The 23,296-nt window shown below is 45.7% G+C and overlaps 2 protein-coding genes across 13 annotated transcripts in view; one reads left to right on the forward strand and one right to left on the reverse strand.

The window, feature by feature from the left end:
• The window catches only part of LOC107158475 (E3 ubiquitin-protein ligase RNF185), a 110,755-nt gene that overhangs the window by 77,310 nt on the left and 10,149 nt on the right, over window positions 1-23,296 (forward strand). For 10 of the 11 annotated variants that reach the window (XR_007345667.1, XM_048798251.1, XM_048798255.1 and 7 more), the window contains 9 exons: window positions 12,661-12,796; window positions 13,530-13,639; window positions 14,309-14,497; window positions 16,123-16,228; window positions 16,549-16,745; window positions 18,620-18,806; window positions 19,717-19,803; window positions 21,470-21,601; window positions 21,794-21,850. Coding sequence is in view for 10 of the 11 variants with exons in the window: in XM_048798251.1 (XP_048654208.1) it covers window positions 12,661-12,796; window positions 13,530-13,639; window positions 14,309-14,497; window positions 16,123-16,228; window positions 16,549-16,745; window positions 18,620-18,806; window positions 19,717-19,803; window positions 21,470-21,601; window positions 21,794-21,850 (1,201 nt within the window). In the remaining variant the exon portion in view is untranslated. Of the gene's footprint in view, window positions 1-3,478; window positions 3,913-12,660; window positions 12,797-13,529; window positions 13,640-14,308; window positions 14,498-16,122; window positions 16,229-16,548; window positions 16,746-18,619; window positions 18,807-19,716; window positions 19,804-21,469; window positions 21,602-21,793; window positions 21,851-23,296 lie in introns of those variants that run through there. The other variant, XM_015504907.2, reaches the window with a different exon arrangement.
• Window positions 19,376-23,296, reverse strand: part of Pik3ip1 (phosphoinositide-3-kinase interacting protein 1) — a 28,328-nt gene continuing 24,407 nt past the window's right edge. For both annotated transcript variants that reach the window (XR_007345668.1, XM_048798261.1), the window contains one exon: window positions 19,376-19,386. Coding sequence is in view for 1 of the 2 variants with exons in the window: in XM_048798261.1 (XP_048654218.1) it covers window positions 19,384-19,386 (3 nt within the window). In the remaining variant the exon portion in view is untranslated. The remainder of the gene's footprint in view (window positions 19,387-23,296) is intronic.

Here is a 23,296-nt window from a genome sequence, read left to right on the forward strand (position 1 = left end):
CACCCACCCGCTGCATCCTTTGTAAGGGGAGTGGGGGAAGAGAAAGCCTGCATCCTCCTGCTTGCATTCCTAGACACCGACTCACTGCGCCCGCCGCCACTGGAACAGCAGAGCTGTGTGAAATGTCAAGAGGAGTTATGCTCATGGGTTCCCTGGCCTCAAGTCTCTTTGTGGCGTGCATTTTCTTCCTTCTACATTCTCTTCATCAGATGGAAATCAGAGGGTGCAATTAGAAGATGATTTGCTAGTTCCAGTTTTAATTTAGAGGCCCTCCTTGCCTGATCGAATTACAGGGGAACGTAATATATTTTTGGTGAGAAGTAGTTGGCCCTGTAGCTAGAAGAAAGTGTTTCTGGCTCTTCAGCTGTGTAGTTCTTGCAGTATCCTGTGTGTTGTCCCCACCCTTCCACCCCTCCCTCCTCTGTGTCTCTTGTGTGGCCCCAAAGTCAGGATCCTGATCCTTGCAAGGCCAGCCCAAGAGGTTCAACTCAACTTTAGACCCAAAGAAAACAGGGAGCCCTTCACAACCTCACGGGGCTGAAAACTACTGAAGCTGAAAGCTATTTAGAGACCTAATTAAGGCCCAGACAGAGACAGGGACTTGCTAAAGGCCACATAGCTAGCCTATGGTAGTTGTAACAATAGTCCTAATGATATTAACAGCTAACATTTATCAACCCTTAATGTGTTCCAGACTTGGTGCCAAGGGCTTACATGCAGCACATTGTCGCATTCAAACCCAGACAGTCTGGCTGTGAGCCCAGGCTGCGCTCCAGTACAGCATGGTAGAGCACAGTCTATACTGTCTAGGTTCAAATCCTGGCTTCACTTCTCAGTTATACAGCTAGATGACCTCAGGCAAATGATTTAATCTTTCTGCACCCCAGTTCCTTTATCTGTAAAAAAAAAAAAAAAAGAAAGAAAGAAAGAAAAGAAAAGTGGGGCCAGGATCACAGCTCTTCCAAACAGTGTGTATTAAAATCCATTCATATATACAGGTAGGTACCACAAGCAGTGCCTGGTGCAGGTTGGGCACCCATTCAATGGGCACTGCCTCTGGGGCTGGATGTGGTGTCTAAGTTCTGCACAAATGCCAGAAGCTGCTCTTTGTTATTAAAGGCAGTGAGAGAATGGTTGAACTCTGTAGCTTTAGAACACAAACTGGTGGGCAAATGTTTACTTACTGCCTGAAATTTTTATATTTTTAAATGATTGCAAGGAAAGAAAAAGACTATTTTGTGACACATGAAAATTATATGAAATTGATTTCACTGTCCACAAATAAAGTTTTATTGGAATATAGCCTTGTCCATTTGTGTATATTTCATATATGGCAGCTTTGATACTATAATGGTATAGTTGAGTAGTAGTGACAGAATCTGTATGTCCCAAAACCTAAAGTATCTGTACTCTGGCCCCTTACAGAAAATGTTTTCTGACCCCTGCTCTAGAAGCATACTTTACTGGGTTTGAAATCCAGCCTCACCCTTACCACTTACCAGCTGTTTTGTCTTTAGACTAATAACTGAAATCTCAAGTTTCCTCATCTGTTAAGTGGGTTATAACCTCTGCCTTATACAGTGACAATTTAAATATGATAGGTAATAGAAGGATAGTGCTTAACACAGGGCCTGAAATATACTAAATGCTCAATAAATACAGGATACAAACCCAGTATCTGTCTATCCATCTCTTTTTCCCTTTCTCTCTCACTCCAGCAATGAGATTGAACCAAGGACACTTCACTGCTTAGCAACAGTAACCACATCCTTAGCCCTTTTTACTTTTTATTTTAAAGCAGTCTTGCTAAGTTGCCCAAGCTGACCTTGAATTTGTGATCCTCCTGCCTTAGCCTCCCCAGTAGCTGGGATTACAGGTGTATGCCATCATACCCAGCTCCAGTCTCTCTCACCACACTCATTATTATTCCTGTGCCTAATTGGAGGAATGGGAAAAGACTTTCTTGTAACCCAAAGACTTTTCTTACTACCACCTTTGTCACAGACTTTCCTGCCATGTTTCACAATGACAGACAGCAGCTGCAAGGCAACTCTGGATCTTTCCAGTGGAGAGGGGTATGTGCTTAATGGGAGACAGCCTGTGTCACTGCTTCAAGTCCAATAGTGAAGTCTGGGCACTCCTGTCTCTTCCAGCAGCCTTTTTTCTCACAGCCCTGCAGGCCAGAGGGATAAGGGGCTTTCTCCATTGAATGCTCAGGTTTCACCAGCCTCACAGCAGGACTCTTCAAGGGGACTCCCATCCCAGATATCTAGGCCTGTCATCCCCAAAGGCACCCCAGGCTTTCTCCATCGTGCCTCATTTTATAGGTTTTAATGGTTAAGGGACTTCACTTATCCCTTAACCATTGCTTCTGCCAGTGTGGTACGTTTAGACACAATGGAAGAAGCACCACTGCCCACTGAGGCCAAGTGATGGCATTCTGGGAATGAATGAGAGGGCACAAGTGACCTGGCTCCAAATACAGTCAGTGGGCTTTGAAAGAGATGTTTCCCCTGAAGGGGAGGAATGAAGCTTGGTGTTTGAGAGCTGCAGCTCTGGGGTCACAGTGGTCAACATATAAATCCCAGTCCCCTACTGACTGGCTTTTTGGCCTTGTGTAAGTTACCTAATCTCCCTCTACCTCACTTTTTTTTTTTTTCAGTACTAGGGATTAAACATTGAACCCAGGGGCATTTTTCCACTGAGCTCTATCCTCAGCCTTTTTTTATTTTTTATTTTGAAACCGGGTCTTGCTAAGTTGCTGAGGGTCTCATTGAATTGCTGAGGCTGGCCTCAAACTTGTAATCCTCCTGCCTCAGCCTCCCAAGTCATTGGGATTACAGGTGTGCGCCACCACGCCTGGTTTGTACCTCACTTTCCTAGTTTATAAAGTGGGGTTAATTCCTATCAGAGAAACAAGAGTATGCATACAGTGCTTGCCACATAGAATCACATTAGGTGTTGGTTAATACTCTGGGCCTTGTTTCCTCATCTGTAGCAAAGCCCTGACCCAGAATAGAAGTGGCAGCTCCCATGGGCCAGCTCTTGGGGATGTCCCAGACCAGTCTGAGGAAAAGGGTAAATGGGGGCCCTAATACCAGGACAGAGTAGAAGCCATCCTAGAGCTGAAGATTTCTCTCTGGACTGTCTATCCTGCAGAGGTTCCCCCTTTCTGGGGGAATGGCTCTGCCTGGAGCTGGCATCCTGTGCTTCACCTCTGAGCAGAGTTACTGTCTTAGGTAGTTCTTCAGGCTGGGGACATTGGAGTCAGATGCATTGACCCTCTCCTACACTGTCCTCCTCTGAGCTCTGGGATGGACGCTCTCGGCCAGCCCTAGTTATTGTCTGCAGCGCCTGCCTGCAGCCTCGCTCCGGCCCAGCTCCACCCCTTGCTGCAAGGTCTGTTTCCTAACAGCTGCTCCAACCACACACCTCGATTCTGCAAGAGCCCCTCCTCTTCCTCCCTCCCTCCCTCCCTCATTCGGGGGTGGGACTGAAGAAGAAAGCTAACTTGACAGCAGCGCTTCTTTCTTAGCTAGTCACCAACCCCTGCCCAGGAATGCCTGTATGTGTATAACCTCTGCAGAGAGGTGGTTGTCTGGGAATCCCAAGGGGCCATCTGAGCTTCCGAGAACTAGGGAGGAGCCGTCCCAGCCATGAACCCCTGCGGGAATTTGGTGGGGGCCAAGTGGCCTGGAGTCCTCACCCTCCTCCTGCTGCTCCGGAGGGAGAGGTGAGCGTGCAGGGCAGCTCGCCCCCAGCCAGAGGAACCGGGACCTGTCATGGTGGCCGTCTGCAGCTGGCCTGAGGCACTCCCAGACGGGTTTGCAGCTGAGCCTGTTAGTCTTGTGGGAAGAAGATGGGGAGTTACTTGTCCGTCCCAGCTTACTTCACCTCCAGAGACCCTTTTCGGTGAGTTGGTCTCCGAGTTCTCTTTCTCATCTTCTCTCCTGGCCCCCTGTCCTGAGAGGAGGGCAGAAAGCTTCCTGAATCTGCTTCTCTGACTTCACTTATCCCTTAACCATTGCTTCTGCCAGGCAGAACCTGCCTGGTAAAGGGGACCCAACTTGTCCTGGAAATGATGAGGTGAGGGGTAAGCCCAGAAGGAGGCTTCTAGGGAGCTCCAGTTCTCTTCCTTCCCAGACACACCTGGAAGAGCCTCCAAAAGATACTGCTGACATGGCCTGCTCTTAGTGTTACTGCTTCCGGGGGAAGAGCACAAATAGGTGCTGTTCTTCCAGCTCTCACATGTCTTACCTGCAGGCCATGCTGCCTGCCCAAGAATTTGTCCCAACAAGCAGGACAGGCAGGTTTTGCCAAAGTGTGGAAGCTGGCAAGGCCTGGGTGTGGGTAGCCTGGTACACAGTGGGCACCCTGTAAATGTCTGTTCTCTTAATGGCAGGCACATTTACCCCTGGCCTTGAAGGGCTTCTAAGTTCCTAGGTGAGTATATTGCTGGGGAGAGGCTGGAGCAAGGATTCTGAGAATGGAGAAATTGGTTTTGGAGTGTTCTGAGCTACTGAGCCAGCCCTTACACTGCCCCCCCAACACACACCTAATCCTCAGGCCTAAGTATTTATGGGGGCCTCTCTCTCTGGAGCTTTTCAGAGGGAGGTATGGAAACTTTCTTCTTCTGACTTGCCTTTCTTTGCACATTGCCCCACCCCATCTCCAATAGAAACTCCCCAAGGGGTTTCTGGCCCTCTGGGTCCCTTCTGAATGGAGCCATTCCTGACTGGGGTGGGGCTTGTTTTTATTCTTTGGGAAACTGCTGTTCTAAGGGCTGCCTCCCCCTCACCAACAGTCCTGGTTGACTTTTTCTTGTGGCTTCCCCAACCCAGCTCCATGCCCAGATATCACTGCTTCGGGGATACTTACTGTCAGGTGGCCAGGCCCTAAGCAGAAAGCAGTTACCATTTGGTTTCACTAAATGACTGATCCTGATAGAGTGGTGGGAAGCATCTGGACCAGGGGAGGGACCAGTCCTGGATGCTGACTATACTAGGCATCACAGGCATTTTATCCTTTAATCTCTCAAGCCTAAAGAGATTACGTATCCCCATTTTACAGATGAGGCAACCATTTTCAACAAAGGTAACATGCAGGGTCTTCCTCGCCAGCTTTTTCTGAGTTTCTTATCTTTCATCCTTTGGGCTGTCGCAGTGCCTTCTATCCTCATCTCCCCCAGGGGTCTTGTCAGGTTTGCTTTCCTCTCCCAGCAGAGAGCAGAAAAAGGGATGGGTTGCCTAGCATGTTGAAGAGATTCTTTTCTGAGGAGCCAGTAGGAGTTGATCTTGAGTTGGATTTTGAATGTGAAATCAATATGCCAAGTATTGCAGCACTCACTAGTTCAGTCCTCATTAATTCCTCTTACTCTTAATCCTGAAAGGCAGTTTGGGGAAAGGGTTTTTCCTTTAGGTGCCAAGACTAATATGCCCCTTTTATGGGGGTCAAGACATGACTTCTTAGGAGCTGGAGCTAGAGCAGGTGATGATGACCTCTTACCCTGGATCTTTGAGGGCCAGGCTACCGGTGCTTATCCTTTGTCTTGTTCTGCCCCAGCCCCTTTAGAGAACCTGATGACCTCACCCCTACCCCCAAAACTCTTGTGTCAAACTGGAGTCAAAGCACTACTGAGTCACTGAGTACAGACCCTTCGTCCTCCCTTAAGTGAGAGGCCATGTTTCTGAAGCCACTTCTGAAGAGCACACAGATCCAGAGGAGAGACCACCCACATCCTCTGCTCTTCCAGGTTTTAGGCTAACTCACTGGTTGGAAAGCTGCTTCTGCCATCAACCCCCTTCTTCAGGCATCTTCAAGGACATATCTCTGACTTAGTACCTGTCCCTTCCCTAGGCCTTAGTTTCCTCTTTGGCATAATGTAAGGCTAGATTTCCTAGGCTCTTAAACAGGACCCTTGCCAGAATCTAACAAATTAAGTCCTTGACCCTCATGTCTCTGGAGGAGTACAAAGTCCACAAGAGTTCAGGAGCTGTGGTTGCAAGGAAGGTGACGCAACCAGATTCCACGGGGACATGATCAGGCGTGACTGTGTGAGGGAGGGAAGAGGGAATGAAGAATGTCATTTCAGTGCCTTGTATATGCCTGCCTGGAAGGCCACACCACATCTTCCCTGCCCATGCCACTGTCATGAGGGGTGTAGTGGAATCGTAGGAGCACTCCCAAATTGGAATTTACAGAAATAAATTAGGAATGATCTTCCCCCACCGTTTTGCAATGCTGGGGATCGAACCCAAACTCTTGCATGTGCTAGGCAAATGTTCTACCATTAAGCCACATCCCACCCCAGTGAGTATCTGACCTCTTTAAAGAAATGTTTTCTTTTTATAGAATTTTTCTTAATGTCCAACATTTATTTGAGGAGCTTGGCTTTACACATTATCTCTTGAAGGAAACAAGTGCATCTTTGTATTCTAAAGGACCCACATTTAAAAGCAGAAATTATTAACCCTGCCCAATTTAACAGTAACCTTTGGCAGCTACCTTCAGTCCTCTAGGATTCTTTTTCTCTTCATCTGAAACATAAAAGAGTTGGATGAGGTCAGTGCTTCCCAACTCTGCAACTTACATAGCTCCTCAGAGACACACAAACTTCTTTCCATTTTTTCCCCCAAATAATGGAAGCCCTATCTTTAATTGCAGTACAGTTGCACAAATTACTTGAAACTATGGGCTTCTTGGGTTTTGGTTGGAACTTCATCAATGCATTATGGTAACACTTCTTGCTGATCAGAGGCTTGTTATGGGTTGGTTAATTTTTTTACAAAAGAATTATATTCCATAATAATTACACCTTACTTGGCTATTTCAATCCACAGAGTCTGCAGGAAGGAGGCATATACATAATAAAAGGATCTTTGGTGATAAAAGCCTTAGCTCTGGTGGACCTGAATCTCTTAGGCCCCTGTTATATCTGCCCTTCTGGGTCCTCAGGGGAGAATTGGCATTCCCACTCTTGGCACTTTCAGGCTATGACTAAGGGAGCTTTCCTTCCTCCTGTTCATCCCAGTCAGAACTCAGGCAAGAGGCTCAAAGAACTTTTGCCACAACTGGTAGGTTAAGGATGAGCATTCAGCTGGGCCTTCTCTAGGACATGGAAGGGCTTGTTCTTTAACCTGCATAAATCCACTATAATGATGACTGTTTGGCTCCTTTACTCCATAAGGTTGATAATTTACATGTAAACATTTGGTCTGAAGAATTTGGGTGTGTGTGTGAGGTCTGGGCCAATATCAAATCTCACTTGGCGGCTTCTGGCATAGCACCTTGCTTGCTTGTTCTAACACATCCAAGATATACAGTAACTATATCCTAATTGTTAGGAATTGATTAGATTGATTGGTTTCTAATTGATTAGATTTTCCTTCTCTACTTACAGAAATCTGTTTGGTTCTGGATAAGAAGCAGATCTGTGTTTCCTAAGCATGGGAGGGAAATAAGTCTGTCAGCATTTTCCTATAGTATTCTCAAATTGGGGAGGGAAGAAAACAGTTACTGGTCGTCTGCTGTGAGTTAGGCATTGTGTGGGGTACTTATACATAATTCTAATAACCCCATGAGATTTTAGCAATGCCAATATTCTGTACAAATGAGGAGACTGAGGCACAGAGCCATGAAGTAACTGTCCTTAGGTGATATGTTGTAAATGAACTTTTTGTGAAAAATCTCAGCTGATTATGTGTGTGTTCTCTGATGATTCAGAAGGTCTCAGTTTGGATCGGAGCTGACCTGCTAAAGTGGCTATCAGAGTCTCATTCACTTTGTATCTGTTCAGGCCCTCTGTAATGTTTTGGAAGAGAAGTTTGGCAGGTTGTTTTTAAGTGCAGCCTCAGTGTGTGGGCTTCTGGGTGATCTCCCTGCATTTAAGGATTTTAGCTCTTACTCTCTTACTGCTCAGGAAACTAGAGACCAATGCCTCAGCCCTGCCTTCTGACCCCAGCTTTAACACCTCCCATGTGAGTGCCCTTGGATCTGCAGCCATGGCACATTTTGGCTTCCACTTTAAACTTTCAAAATTTGAAAACTGGAAAAATGCTTTGGCTTTGGGAAAACCTATGGTGGTTATGGGCTCTAAGAATCTGAGGTGAGACATTTTTTAGTAGTGCCTTATATTTCCAGAATGTGTTTTTGATTTTTTGTTTTTTCCTAAAGGACAGAGATAACTGCTGGAAAACAGAAAACTGGAATAAATGAAGGAAAAAAATGAATTGTGCCATTTAACATTCACTGTTTAGCTAAAGGAGAATAATCCCAAAGGGTTAATACTTGAAGTGACTTAAGCTATCAGGATGCTAGCCTTCTCATTGTCACAGATCAGAATTTTGAAGCCTAGCTATTGAGACATGCTGTATCATTCAGATGATGTACAGAGGAGACGGCTTCCTCACCAAGTACCCATAGGTTCAGGTTCCAACTTTATTGTTTAAGGGTTGGGCAACTTTGCACGGTGATTTGACATAGACTTTGGTTTTCAGTCTTCTGGTCTGAAAGCAAGAATGATCCTAGCCAGGTGCTATGGCACATGCCTATAATCCCAGAGACTCTGGAGGCTGAGGCAGAAGGATCACAAGGTCAAGTCCAGCCCACACAACTTGGAGGGAACTTGTCTCAAAAAAATAAAGCCAGGGTGGACTGGGGCTGTGGCTCAGTGGTAGAGCACTTGCCTGGCATGTGTGAGGCACTGGGTTCAAATCTCAGCACCACATATAAACAAATAAATAAGTAAAGGTCCATCAATAACTAATAAAAATATTTAAAAAATAAAAAATAAAAAAAATAAAGCCAGGTATGGGGCTGTAATCCAAGCAACTCATGAAGCTAAGGCAGGAGGATCATAAGTTCAAAGCCAGTTTGGTCAGTTTAGTGAAGCCCTATCTCAAAAATTTTCAAAAGGGCTGGATGAGGTGGCACACTTGAAATACTAGTAGCTAAAGAGGCTGAGACAGGAGAATTGCGAGTTCAAAGCCAGCCTCAGCAATGGTGAGGCCCTAAGCAACTCAGTAAGACTCTGTCTCTAAATAAAACACAAAATAGGGCTGGGGATGTGGCTCAGTGGTGGAGTGCTTCAGAGTTCAATCCCTAGTACCCCCAAAAAAATTTTTTTAAAGGGGATCGGGGTATAGCTTAGTAGTAAAGCACCTTTGACTTCAATCCCCATACCATACACACACACACAAAAGAATAATTCTTCCACCTTGCAGAGTTATAGTCAGGATTAAAGATAATTTAAGGAAAGCATCCTATACCATGGCTGGAATTTGAGTGGCATTCAAAGAATAGCAGATATCGTTAATACCTAAGCTAGAACACTAAAGTTTCCAGTGGCCTAAGAACCCAGTTGCCTTCTGTAGCAAAACAGAGCTGTGGACCCATAACCAGTCTTCCTATCAGCTGTTCACCTTCCTGTTCTTCAGAGACACCTGTGGTGATTACTTTGGCCTTGTATCTGGCTATACCCTTCAAAGGCTTTCCTTGACACAGATGTGATTGCTGATGTCGCTCTCCAACCAGGTGTTCTTCCCAGCTGACTGGTGTGACCATCTCCTGCATGCCTGCACTCGTTCCTCTCCTAGCTCCCTCTCCTGGGCCTGGCCAGGGCTACTTGGAGTGAACAAAAGCAGGATATTGGCAATAGAAAGGAGGGGTGTTCTGGTGCTCCCCTGCCCTGTGGCGCACATACCATTGCAAGGGCGTAACAGCCCAAGCCTGCAGTTGGGTACAAAAGTGTCTGTACCAGCTTTTCTCCACTGCAGACAGGAGAAAGGCAGGGCCTGGTGACAGGAATTATGGAACCTTTATGCTCCTACCTGGACTACTGGTTCTTGCCACTCCCCCATTTTCAGTTTGGAAACATTTGCTACTCTGCTGGGCCATTGGCATAGATACTGAGTCTACCAAGAGTAATTAGGACACTGTCACTGCTTTCAGAGAGCTAACAGTATGGTGAAGGAGAAAGGTCTCTAGACCTCCTTAGCTCATGAGCTTTAAGTCAGTAGGTAGGAGGCAAGAAGGAAGCCCCTCCTTGTAGTGGGGCCCTCTGCTAAGTACCTGAAGGTCAGAACCACATTTAATCCACACTGCTACCCAGAAGGTGATGATGTTACCATTTCACAACTGAGAAGTGAAAGGCCTAGCTCAAGATCACTTAGGAGGTGGATGCTAATTCCGAGTTTAGAACCTCAGGTCAGCTGGGGAAAAAATACTGATATGCACAGAGTTGGGATCTGGGAGACAGTGTATCTCCTCATTTCACAGTTGGGGGAACCTACAGAGGGAAAGGGGCTTGTGGCACCCAAGAACTTGAACCCAGATCTCTCTCCTAATGAACTATTCATCCAACAAGTGTCTTACATTAAATTTGGGCCCCTTGCCCAGAACAGGGTCTTCTCTTCTTCCTTTGTCTTCACTGTACAATTATAAATAATATGCACACTCTCCATACCATACCCAGCTCTCAAGATCCTGAAATTCAGCATCCACTGGACAAGACTATGAAGTAGGAATAGTTATCAGTGTCTTTTGAACACCCAGGAGGAATTGTACACTTCTGGAAGATAAGGGGATTTTCAGGGTCCTGCTTCTCTAGACCTCCTTAGCTTGGCAGCTTTTCACAGCTGTTTTAACTCATTCCTGTTTCCTATCTCTACTTCCTGCAGTGCTTGGAAGTAGTAGCATCACTGTAATCTCTTACCTATATCATTATCATCTTTTTTTAATATTTATTTTTTAGTTTTAAGTTGGCACAATGACTTTATTTTATATTTATGTGGTGCTGAGGATTGAACCCAGTGCCTCATGCATGCTAGGCAAGTGCTCTACCACTGAGCCACAACCCCAACCCCTCATTATCATCTTTAATTAAAGTTAATATTTGTTGAGTTCCTGCTGTATTAGGCCTTTTATATAAGCTATCTATACATTTAATACATAGTATTTCATTAAATTTCCTAGCAGTCCATTCTACAGATAAGAAAATTGGATCAAAGAAGTGATCTTCCCAAGACGACATAAATTGTAAGTCGCAGGATCAGAATTTAAACCAAGAGGCAGCCCACACTGCCTCTTAGAAGAGAGGATGTGGCCAGTGTAGGTAATGCAAGGCCTTGAGGATAAGAATAGGGTGTCTACATAAAAAGAGAAGGGAGACCAATAGAGTAGAGGAACAGGATCAAGAGGGAGGGAAGAGGGGAGGACTTGGGGAAATTCTGGGGGAAAAAATTTTATGTCCTTGTACAAATATGCCACAATTAATTCTGCTTTTATTTATTTACATAAAATTATAATGCTCTAATTAAAATACTACTAATAAAAGGAAGATCAGTAGAGCAGTGGATCAGAGACAGACAGGAAGAAAAGGAAATGGGAGGTACTTTAGAATGAGATCGCTCAAATTACATAATGCATCAGGCTGTGGGCTGTGGTTGTGGCTCAGTGGCAGAGTGTTTGCCTGGCATGTGTAAGGCACTGGGTTCGATCCTTAGCACCACATTAACAACAACAAAAAAAATAGAATAAAGGCATGTTCATCTACAACTACAAAAAAATTATGTAATGTGCTTGTAGAACAAATATGTCACAGTGAATCCTACTAATATGTTTAATTGTAATAGACCAATAAAAATCATTTAAAAAAAATTGGGAGTTTAACCATGCATAGTGGCATGTACCTATAATCCCAGCTACTTGGGATGCCAAGGCAGGAGATTCCCTTGAGGAATTTGAGGAAATATTGAACAATATAGTGAGATAGCAAGACCCCATATCCCTCCTAAAAAAATTAGTTGAATATAAATACTTCTCCCTTCTTATCAATATTAACTTTTTGGAAGCATCAAGATCAGTTGCCCTGGGGCTGGGACTGTGGCTCAAGCGGTAGCGGGCTTGCCTGGCATGCGGGCGGCCCGGATTCGATCCTTAGCACCACATACAAACAAAGATGTTGTGTCCACCGAAAACTAAAAAAAAAAATAAAAAAAAAAAAAGATCAGTTGCCTTATAGAATAACCTACATTAAGGATTTGCCTGATGAGCTTCTTTATGCTTAACATGTTTTTTGGCAAGAACATTTTATCATAATGCTGTTGGTAATGGGTAGGTTTTTGTTTCTTGTTTTTTTATTTTTTGTTTTTGTGGTGCTGGGTATTGAACCCAAGGCCTTGTACATGCAAGGCAAGCACTCTACCAACTGAGCTATATCCCCAGCCCATGGGTAGGTTTTGAAGAGTGAAAATGATTGAACTTTTTTGGCCTATTGAAATATCTGTCTAGATCTAAGGTTCTTAACTAGAGTCATGAATTGGCTTCAGGGAATCCTTGATACACACACACTCCACACCAAATTATATGCACATTTTCCTTATATGTTCATTTTTCTGGGGGAGGTTTCTTGGCTCTTTTTAGATTCTCAGAAGGCTCCAAGACCCAAAGACTCTGCTTACAGAGGCAGGCAGTGCAGAGCTAGCTCCGGGAGCCTCATTCACTCTGAACCAGCTTCCTTTGGGGAGATGGCACTAAGCTATAACTTTCCCACTTCCTGCCTCTGAATCAAAGAGAGGACTGTTGAACCTGGGAGCCAGGAACAACCTGTGTGTATTGTGGCAAGGATCTAAGGGCATTTCTGTTCTTGTCTTGCCTCAACAGGTGTTCAGAATGCCAGGATTCCCTCACCAACTGGTACTACGAGAAGGATGGGAAGCTTTATTGCCACAAGGACTACTGGAGGAAGTTTGGGGAGTTCTGCCATGGGTGCTCCCTGCTAATGACAGGACCTGTCATGGTGAGTGGGTCCCTGCATCTCTGCCCTTCTTGGTCATTGCAGTCTATTGACAGTGCTTCCAGTTCCCTATGGTCATCATTTTTGGACTTCCTATCAGTCAGGGTCTCCCCTTCATTCATTCTACCAACAGGTGTCTATTGTGAACTTATTAACAGCTATGATTCTTTCCTCAAAGATTTAACAGTCCAGTGTTGGGAGTGGGTGGATAGACAAAGGAGGAGACACAGTACAGTGGAATAAGGACCTTAAATGAAAGTATTACAGATTGATAGGAAGATACACCTAGGTTGTTTTCAGGGATCAGAAAGGGAGAACCTAGAATGAGTTGGCCGAAAGTTTCTGTCTCCCTTACCTGCTCTAGACAGAAGGCTTTAAGTATAGCCTAGACTTGCCAACCCTGTGTTGAAGGAATGAGCCTTTGTAATGCATGTGATTATTTCTAGGAATGCATTCTCATGACTGAGATCAATATATACATACACACGCACGCACACACACATTTATTTATTTGTTGTTTATTTTAACCTTGAGGAGTGACAGGAGGCACCAATCTGATACTTCTTTTGGAAGCTCTATGTCAAGGATTAAAAGGCTGGATTTTAATTCTTTATTAGAAAGAGTAGATTTTTTACTGGGGTTTATAGAGCTCTGACTTGAAGTCACTCACCTATCCCTCCAATAACAGTGATGACTCACTTTTTCTCTCTGTACCCTTCTCCCTACCTGATCACAGGTGGCTGGGGAATTCAAGTACCATCCAGAGTGTTTTGCTTGTATGAGCTGCAAGGTGATCATCGAGGATGGGGATGCATATGCCCTGGTACAGCATGCCACACTCTACTGGTAAGATGGTGGCCCTGTGTCTGTTCTCCCCTACAATGTGGCCAGGAAAGAGGTGCCTGTGGCAGCATGAATTGGGTAGAAAGACTGTTGGTGGTCAGAGCACCAGATTCCTATCATAGCAATGCTGTGAAACAGCTCTGTTGTCCATAAGCAGAACCATTAACATCTCTGTGCCCTCTGTCCTTATCTACCATCTAACCTCACTCTACCCTGAGATCCTCCCAGAGTAAAGATGCTCTCCAAGGAAGATCTCAGACCATTAAAGGCAAAGGCTCCTTAGAGCTCACCTGTCTCACCATATCCGATTACCTGGATTGACAAAAGAAGTGTGTGTGTGGTGGGGACTGAGGGAGACAGGACCTGGAGCAAAGTACTTAAAAAAAAAAAAAAATCAAAAGCAGAGCAAGAAAACAAAGATCATCTCACCCCTAGGTGAGGGTTTTTCCTAGTACACCACCCATTGCAGATCCACTTCACTACCCCCAGTGCCAGCCCACCCCAGAGAATCCAGTTTCCTCTATCTAATAGCCATCAAGAATAATGACAGAGGGTGATGATGACCCTGTAGATAGTATTGGTTAAAGCCACCTGGTCCAGTATTGAGGGAACTTCCGGTGGGGGGTCTGGGGAGCCTTCAGGAGCTCAGCCCCCTTTGTGTTCTCTCTCCAGTGGAAAATGCCACAATGAGGTGGTGTTGGCACCCATGTTTGAGAGGCTCTCCACAGAATCTGTTCAGGACCAGCTGCCCTACTCTGTCACGCTCATTTCCATGCCAGCTACCACTGAGGGCAGGCGGGGCTTCACCGTGTCTGTAGAAAGTGCCTGCTCCAACTATGCCACCACTGTGCAAGTGAAAGAGTGAGTATGTTAAGGAACTCTTCAGTGCAGTCCACAGATGTGCCTGAAAGAGCTCAGAACTCCAGAGTCTTATGCAAAGCTCCCTTAATCCTCATCTCCCATCTTTTCCTGGAGCTCACTATATAGTAAGCACACCTGGCCCTTGGCACTTAGAGTTCTTTTTAACCTAGACTGCTTCCTATCAGATGCTTAGAGCCAGAGTCTCTCATTTTCAGGTGTCAGATTTTAGATCATGTTTGTTCTTCAAAATTATCTGACTCAATTAATGTATATTAGTTTGATTATCATCTGTTCTCCTGACTAGAATGTAGTATCCAGAGGAAATTGATTTGTCTTATTCAATACTTACATGCCCAGGGACTGGAATAGTGACTAGCATTGGCAGGCATTCTTTTATTATTGTTTTGTTGTTTGAGTAAATGAATGAATGTAGAAAGGAAAAAATGAGATCCGTGGCCCGAAGAGGATAAGACTCCATCCTAGGTCCAGGCCAAGGAAAAGATAAAGGGTCATGTTCATGCAATACCAGTAATCAGACACCAGTGCCATTACCCTGTAAATATTGCTTGTATGTGTTCGGCATGAAGTCAGAGCTTACAACATAGGTGAGAAGTATTAGGGTTGACGAAATCAGGAGGAAGTAAGCTTTGCTTTTCAGTCTCATTAGAAAAAAAAAAAGAGGGGGAGCCAGACATGATGGTGCACTCTGAAATCCCAGTGTCTTCGGAGGCTTAGGAGGATCAGAAGTTTGAGGCCAACCTTGGCAACATAAGACCCTGTCCCAAAAATTTTAAAAAAGTATGGGATATAGTTTAGTAATAGACTGCCCCTGGTTTCAATCCCCAGTACTTCAAATAAAAAAGAGGGGAGGGAATTGTATTCAGGGCAGAGGAAGAGAAGCATCTCTACAGAGCGGGGAGTTTGTGGTTTTGTCTGTTGTTGATTGACAGTAACCAGAGAAAGGACTATTAAGCATGGAGGACACCTGTAATCCCAGCAACTCAGAAGGTTGAGGCAGGAGGATCACAAGTTCAAAGCCAGCCTCAGCAACTTATCCAGACTGTCTCAAATTTAAAAATTAAGAGCTGGGGGTATACCAAAAAGCATACTCAAAAAACAAAAGAGAGACTAGAAAGCCTGGATTATGAAGATCCAGCAGGTTCATTGAGGGATTTAATCAACAAGGTGAAGTGACCAGGTTGACCTTTTAGAAGGATCACTGGTATAGAGGTTACATGGGAGAAGAAAGAGTCTAGAGACATAGAGACCAGTTAGGAGGCTGTTGCAGTGATCCAGGTAAGATGTGTTGGTAACTATGGTGATGGAGAGAAGGCAGGATTCTCAGAAATGGGCAGGGGGTGGGGGGAGGGAGGGAGGGAATGAGGGAACTCCAGAGAGGAAGGTGATGTCCAAGTTTCTGGTTTAGACCACTAGGTGAGTGCCGATGCTCTTCACTGAGGTGGAACATCCTGCAAAGGATGTTACCTTTCTGTTGGGGGGAGGGGTGCCTGGGCCACATGGATCAGTGGGGCCTGGGGTCTGGTGAACCTTCTCTGCTCAAGCATAATTGGTTCTGGTGAGTTTTTAGGATATCTTCATCCTGCTTCAACTCCTGTCTGGCTTAGGGTCAACCGGATGCACATCAGTCCCAACAACCGCAATGCCATCCACCCTGGGGACCGCATCCTGGAGATCAATGGCACCCCTGTCCGCACACTCCAAGTGGAGGAGGTACAGCATGTCTTGTCTGTCTTATGGGGGTGGGACATGAAACAGACCCTCTCAGAAGATTAGATTGTAGCCATTTCTTTGTCTTGGCACTGAGCCTGTGGCCACTAGTGACCTCCTTTGTTACTAGCAGGTTCTTAGGGCAGCAGATGACAGGGCTGCCAGAATGTCAGGCAGAGGTTACTCTGAGGCTGCTGGTATCTGGAGACCACCATTAGCCAAATGGAGCATTGGCCACAATGCTTGGCTCATCTGGGATGGCAGTGGATAGCCTGGGATGGGGCAGCCTGTGGGAGCCAGCCTTACACTGCTCTTGGCCATAGGTGGAAGATGCAATTAGCCAAACAAGCCAGACACTTCAGCTGTTGATTGAACATGACCCCGTCTCCCAGCGCCTGGACCAGCTGCGGTTAGATGCCCGGCTTTCTCCCCACATACAGAATGATGGACATTCTCACACCCTCAGCACTCTGGACACCAAGGACAATCTGGAGGGGACACTGAGGAGACGCTCCCTGAGGTGCCACCTCCCACCCCTGTGTTTCAACCTCCGAAGCTGAGCTGACTTTTGAAGTCCAGCAACATTAGAAGGAAACCATCTGGCCAGGAACAGGCTATGAGGGCTTATATTGACCCAGCTACCCTATGGGAATCACTTTTTATAGCCAAGGTCTATGCAGACCCAGCTGCTTGCCAGGTTTTCTTAGAAACAAAAGTTAGGCTCTCTCCACTGAATTCCTGAGCTAGAAAAGAAGTAGTGATGTTAAACACTAAAGGGCAACATGGAGGAAGTATGGGGCTCAGAACTGGGAGTATAGGCACAGGTAGGATTGAATAAGTATATATAATGAGCCAGGCACAGTAATTCATGCCTATAATACCAGTGACTCAGGAGGCTGAGGCAGGAGGATCACAAGTTACAAGCCAACCTGGGCAACTTAGTGATACCCTGTCTCAAAAATAAAGTAAAAAGGGATGGGGGTATAGGTCAATGGTAGAGGACCCTATGTTCAATCCTCAGAACTGCCAAAAAAAAAAAAGAAAAAGAAAAAATGTAGTATATATTAGGACTTTAAAAATGATAAAGCAAAGCAAGAGGTGAAGTCAAGTTGTTTTAGTTTGAGGAACCAATCACCCCATACCTCAGAGTCTGCCATATCTGTGGAAGGGAGCAATCACCTGTGTGCAAGCCCCAAGTGGGAGGCTTATGGAAGAGGAGTCAGTTATCTCACATTTATATTAGGATTAAATGTGGAGAGGGACAGATTTGTACAGTGTTGGTTGGCCTAGGGTCAGCGCCCAGTAAATGTGAAATATTATTAGGATCTTTAGAAATCCAGTTCTTTAGCCCCTGGTCAAACAGGCAGAGTTAGTCAGGGCCCTCTCGGCTGGCCTCTGTTGGAAACAGGATTCTTCCCACAGGTTGTTCCCATCACTCCTGGCTGACTTGGCGTCAGTCAGCATGATGGAGTTAGTAGAGGCAGAGCACCAAAGGCAGAGAAGGTCTATAAATGCATGACCTGGAAAAGGGAAGATATGGGGGGCTGGAGATCAGCTTAGATACCTTGAGGGCCATCATACAGGAGAGAGGGAATGACGGAAAGTAGATCCAGCAGGTCCATTATGTGCTCTTGTGGGCATGTTCAGTGGGAAGCAAAACAAAAGAGCAAGAACAAGCAAGCCTGTGTGGCAGGACAAGCCAAGAGCCACCCAACCTCAGTCCTCTCTGGGTATCCCAGTAAAGCAGGAGTATACCCCAGAAAGAAGTTTGCAGGGTTTCTGTTCACCTAGTGCTGTGATCTTCAGCCTCCTTGTCCTTTCTTCAGTAAATCAAAGTAACAGTCATCAATCATTACTGCTCCCAGATAATTCTGAATGGTAATATGCTGTCACTATAACCTGATTAGTAACTTGAATCAAGCAGATATGGGAGGTAGTCTATAATGCTGTAATATGTTGGACATTATAAATTAATATAATCTAGTTAATTCTTCCAGGTAGGAAGTACTCAGAGTTCCCCCTACCACCTTTTTTTTCCCCTCCCACTCTGTCTCTCTCTCTGTCACACACACACACACACACACACACACACACACACACACCCAGTTTTGGGAATTGAATCCAGAGCCTCATGCATGCTAGACAGGTATTCTACCACTGAATTACATCCCTAGCCTCCGTATTTCCCATTTTGAATTTATTATGCTTAAATAAACTTCTGGTGTCTGCAACTCAAAAGTAGCATCTGTCGATATAAGAGCCCCTGCTCCCCAGTAATAATATCTGAACTACAGATTTTGGAACAAATGGATTTACCTGAGGTTTCTACCTTGAGGGTATTCTGACTGGTCTCTGAGGACTATCTCTTCTACCCTCATTTTTCCTCATCCTCAGGCGCAGTAATAGCATCTCTAAGTCCCCTGGCCCAAGCTCCCCCAAGGAGCCCCTGCTGCTCAGCCGAGACATCAGCCGCTCAGAATCCCTCCGCTGTTCTAGCAGCTACTCACAGCAGATCTTCCGACCATGTGACCTGATCCATGGGGAGGTCCTGGGAAAGGGCTTCTTTGGGCAGGCCATCAAGGTGAGCATAGACAGCAGCTTCTGTATTTTTCTGCCCCCCACCTCTCTTGCCTTCTTTTGGGGAGTCCACACTCCACACTGTGCAGGACATCAGGCCTCCTTGGCTGCAGTTTATGATATAAGGGTTGCCCTGCCCCACCCTGCCCTAGCCATCTAAAGGCAATGTCACTTCTATAGTGAGCTTGTAGCTCAGGAGACCAGGGTTGGGATGAACTTTTCTGTCAGTGGGGGTGTATAAAGTACCCACAGGCCCCAGTGCTGGTCATGCTGCAAGGAAGAGATGGGGGAATGGCTCCTGCCACCCTGTTTACCTGGTAAACAGCCCAGGGACTAACTTCTTTCTCTTTCTCTCCTCCTCCTCTGCTGAAAGCTGGGAGGGGGGGTCAGGTAAGCCATGTATCTCAGCTTGTGGGGCAGCGGGGCTGGAGAGTTCACCCCACCCACCCTGTTCCTTGGTGCATGTCTGTGGCACTGACCCTCCTGCTCCACCAGACTTCTGTTCACCCAAGTGACTCACTCCAGTACCAGATGACCAGAGCCCCTGCTTGGCTTGGCAGTGTCCCCTCCTGCCTCCTTCCCTACTTTCCTTCTCTGGATTCTTGCCTCTCCTCCGCGCATGCTCAGCTCTCCAGGGAAGAGGGTGTACTTCCCTCAGAGTCCCCTGTTGTCCCATGCTGTGTCCTCCACATGTGGACTCTGTTGGTCTTATGTGGCTCAGTGTATCTTCCAAGGGATGGGACAGCCAGTTGCTTAGTTTTTGTTTTTTTGTGGTGCTGGGAATTGAACCCAGGGCCTTGCGCATGCCAGGCAAGCACTCTATCATTGAGCTATACCACAGCTGTAGATTTCCACAAACAGTTCTCCAGAACTGCCTCTGGTTTCTGCATAATTAATAGTCATCCTCTCTGTAGGTGACACACAAAGCCACAGGCAAAGTGATGGTCATGAAGGAGTTAATTCGATGTGATGAGGAGACACAGAAGACTTTCCTGACTGAGGTAAGAAAGTAGGGTTGGAGCTGCCACTGTGCCTGTAGTCTATACCACTACAGGGAATGAGGCAGGAGGATTCCTTGAACCCAGAGTTCAGGGCCAACCTCAGCACTGTAGTGAGACCCTCTCTTTTTAAAAAAAGAAAGAGCCAGGCATGGTGGATCACACCTGTAATCCCAGTGGCTCGGGAGGCTGAGACAGAAGAATCGTGAGTTCAAAGCCAGCCTCAGCCACAGCAAGACTAAGCAATTCAGTGAGATGTATCTCTAAATAAAATACAAAATAGGGTTGGGGATGGGGCTCAGTGGCCGAGTACCCCTGAGTTCAATACCCAGTACCAAAAAAAAAAAAAGCAGGGGGGCGGGGTCTGGGGGATGTAGCTCAGAGGTTAAGTTCCCCTGAGTTCAATCCCTGGTACCAAAAAAGAAAGGCTTGGGGGGAGGGAGGGAGGGAGAAAGAAAGTGGTGTAGGGGGTGGGATTTTAGTGTCACCATTGGAAGAGGGTTAGTGGTTTCAAGAGAAAACTTGGTTTGGAATCACTGTCTTAAAGACTGAGCAGCACTAGAGGAATATCTCTATCCCCTCTAAATTATAGCATAATTAATTTGTTCAATGAAAACTTATTTAAAAACAGCACAAAGCCAAGCATCATGGCACATGCCTGTAATCCCAATGACTCAGACTGAGGCAGGAGGATTGCAAGTTTGAGCTGGCCTCTGGCAACTTAGCAAGACCCTGTCAAAATAAAAAAAATTAAAAAAAAAGAAAGGGGGGCTGGAGTTATGGCTCAGCGGTAGAGCACTTGCCTCGCATGTGCTAGGCCCTAGTTTGATCCTCAGCACCACATAAAAATAAATAAATAAAATGAACATATTGTGTCCATCTTCAACTAAAAAAAAAGAAAAGAAAAGGACTGGGGATATAGCTCAGTGTTAAAGCCCCCACCCCCACCCCTAGGTTCAAGCCCCGGTACTAAAAAAATAAACAAGCTGGGTACAAGGAATGTGATAACAAACAAGATGTGGTTCAGAGAAACTCTCAGACTATGAGAATGATGGATTAAAAAAACAGACCAGTTTAATTCCCCACTTAGTGCTACTGTCACCAACTGAACACCCTATAGGGTGCCTAGAATAGGACTCCCAGAAAACTGACACCCCTTGATAATCTATAGTTTTTACCATCCCTCCCACATTCCTCCATGGAGGAGCTTCAGTTGGGAATGCCTGTATTCTAGGTGCTACTCCCCAGGCCTTTGTTTCACTCTTGGGCCCTTCCACTCCAATTCACCAGCAAAGTTCCTAGAAAGGCAAGATCCCAAGGGCCAAGCCTATAAGGCCGTCCCCATCCACATAGTGGTGTTCTTCCCTCTCCCTGATCCTAGTGCCTGGCCACATCATATAAGATAGGAGAGGGGCTGGGATTGTGGCTCAGCAATAGAGCGCTCGCCTAACACAGGTGGGACTGGGTTCAATCCTCAGCACCACAAATAAAGGCATTGTGTTGTATCTATCTACACCTAAAAAAAATAAATAAATATTAAAAAAAAAAAAAAAAGATAGGAGGCAGGAGAGGCAGTTCATGCTTGCTGAGCTGACTCCCTGGCAGGTGGAGGGAAGAGGACTTGGTGAAAAGTTAGCCATCCACCCTCTGGCCTTCTACCCTCACCCAGGTGAAAGTGATGCGCAGCCTAGACCACCCCAACGTGCTCAAGTTCATTGGTGTGCTGTACAAGGACAAGAAGCTGAACCTGCTGACAGAATACATTGAGGGGGGTACACTGAAGGATTTTCTACGCAGTGTGGTGAGCATACGGCCCCATAGTCACCAAGATCCTTGGCAGGCTGTTCAGAGTGACACCTGTGTCCCCAAAGATCATGTTGGGGGGAACAAGCACAGACAGGGAGGCTGCACTGGCATATGCATACTATGCTGACCCATGGAGCCTGCACCATTTGTGGCCACAGCCTCTGACTGGCATTCCCCCACCCTGCAGGACCCATTCCCCTGGCAGCAGAAGGTCAGATTTGCAAAAGGCATCGCCTCCGGAATGGTGAGTCCAATCTAAAATTCTGCCATCACAGGAGTAGGGAGAAGTGTGAAGATTCTGGACTGCTCTCGAAGACAGATACCCCTTCCTGTACATATTGTGTAGGCTGGGTCATTAAAGAGCTGTTAAATTTCTCTCTCAGTGCCAATGAAATTGCTTCTGGCCAACTGTTCTCAGCCCAAATCCTTTTCTCAAAGGATTCCAAATCTCTAAGGATAAATGGGGAATGGACCAGGTAAACTACAGAGGCAAACCATAGCACAAGATGGCCTGGTCTTGCTATCACAGAGGTGTTCAAGTGCTGAGAGCCCTTGAAGCAAGCAGAGACCTCATTGCCTAGGAAATCAGAGGGAAGAAATGAGTTCCCAGTGAATTCTGAAGGATGGGCTAGAATTAGATTAAAGTGCACATTAGCAGAGAAGCCCAGAGATTTAGGTGATGACAGCAGCAAAAACCTGGGAGGATAAAGGAAGAAACTGTGTATATTCCCAGGAATTAATGATCCAATCTTATCAGTCTTTACAGTTGGCAAGTTCGAAGTGCTTCGTATGTGCCAGGCACTAAGCTGAGGGATTAACACATGTGAACATGTTTATTCTTCACAACCCTCCATTTCCAGATATGAAGCTGAGGCTAAATTTTTAGAGACAGGGCTGGAGTCCTGGGCTGGTTAGTCTGACCTATCCACATCTGAGATTTTAACCACTGCTCTTTATATGAGGTCCATGAAGGCAGTATTAGTTTGAAACAGTAGATTAGAGTTCCTATGTTTCAAAAGATAAATAGATTTTTGTAAAATATTTATTTTTTAGTTATAGGTGGACACAATATCTTTATTTTATTTTTATATGGTACTGAGGATCGAACCCAGTGCCTTCACACATGCTAGCCGGGCACTGTGCCTCTGAGCCACAACCCCAGCCCAAGACAAATAGATTTTTAAGCACTTTTTAAGTAATGTTTCATTACCATAGCCTCATCTTTTCCAAGGTGAGTCTGGAATGGTCCGTAGATTGGGATAGAATTGGGAGAGTCTCAGAAGGGATTGTTGGAGAGGGACAGTAAAGCATTTCAGATTTCTAAATTAAGGTACCAAAAATAAATTAATTAATAAATTAAGGTACCAACAGAGGAACATGATGGAGTCTAAATGGAGAAACTGTTTGGCAGTGAAAGAACAGGAGTTGGGGAAAGAGTCAGGGTAACTTGAGATACCTGATGTCGCAGTGATGGTCAGGGAAAATCTGGGATTGGGAAGGCCTTGCATTGGTGCCTCCTGAGACTGATCTGCTAGCAGAACCTTCCACCATCTCCTGATAGGAAACTATTTCTTTGAGGCAGCAGGTTAGGGATGGGCTGTTGGTCACCTAGTCATCTGCAGAAAAGGAGCAGCTGGAGTTGTGGGACAGAAAAAGCATCCATGTAATGGGTAGAAAGATGGCTTTGAGA

The sequence above is a fragment of the Marmota marmota genome, unplaced genomic scaffold (assembly GCF_001458135.2).
Source record: "Marmota marmota marmota unplaced genomic scaffold, marMar, whole genome shotgun sequence".
Taxonomy (NCBI): domain Eukaryota; kingdom Metazoa; phylum Chordata; class Mammalia; order Rodentia; family Sciuridae; genus Marmota; species Marmota marmota.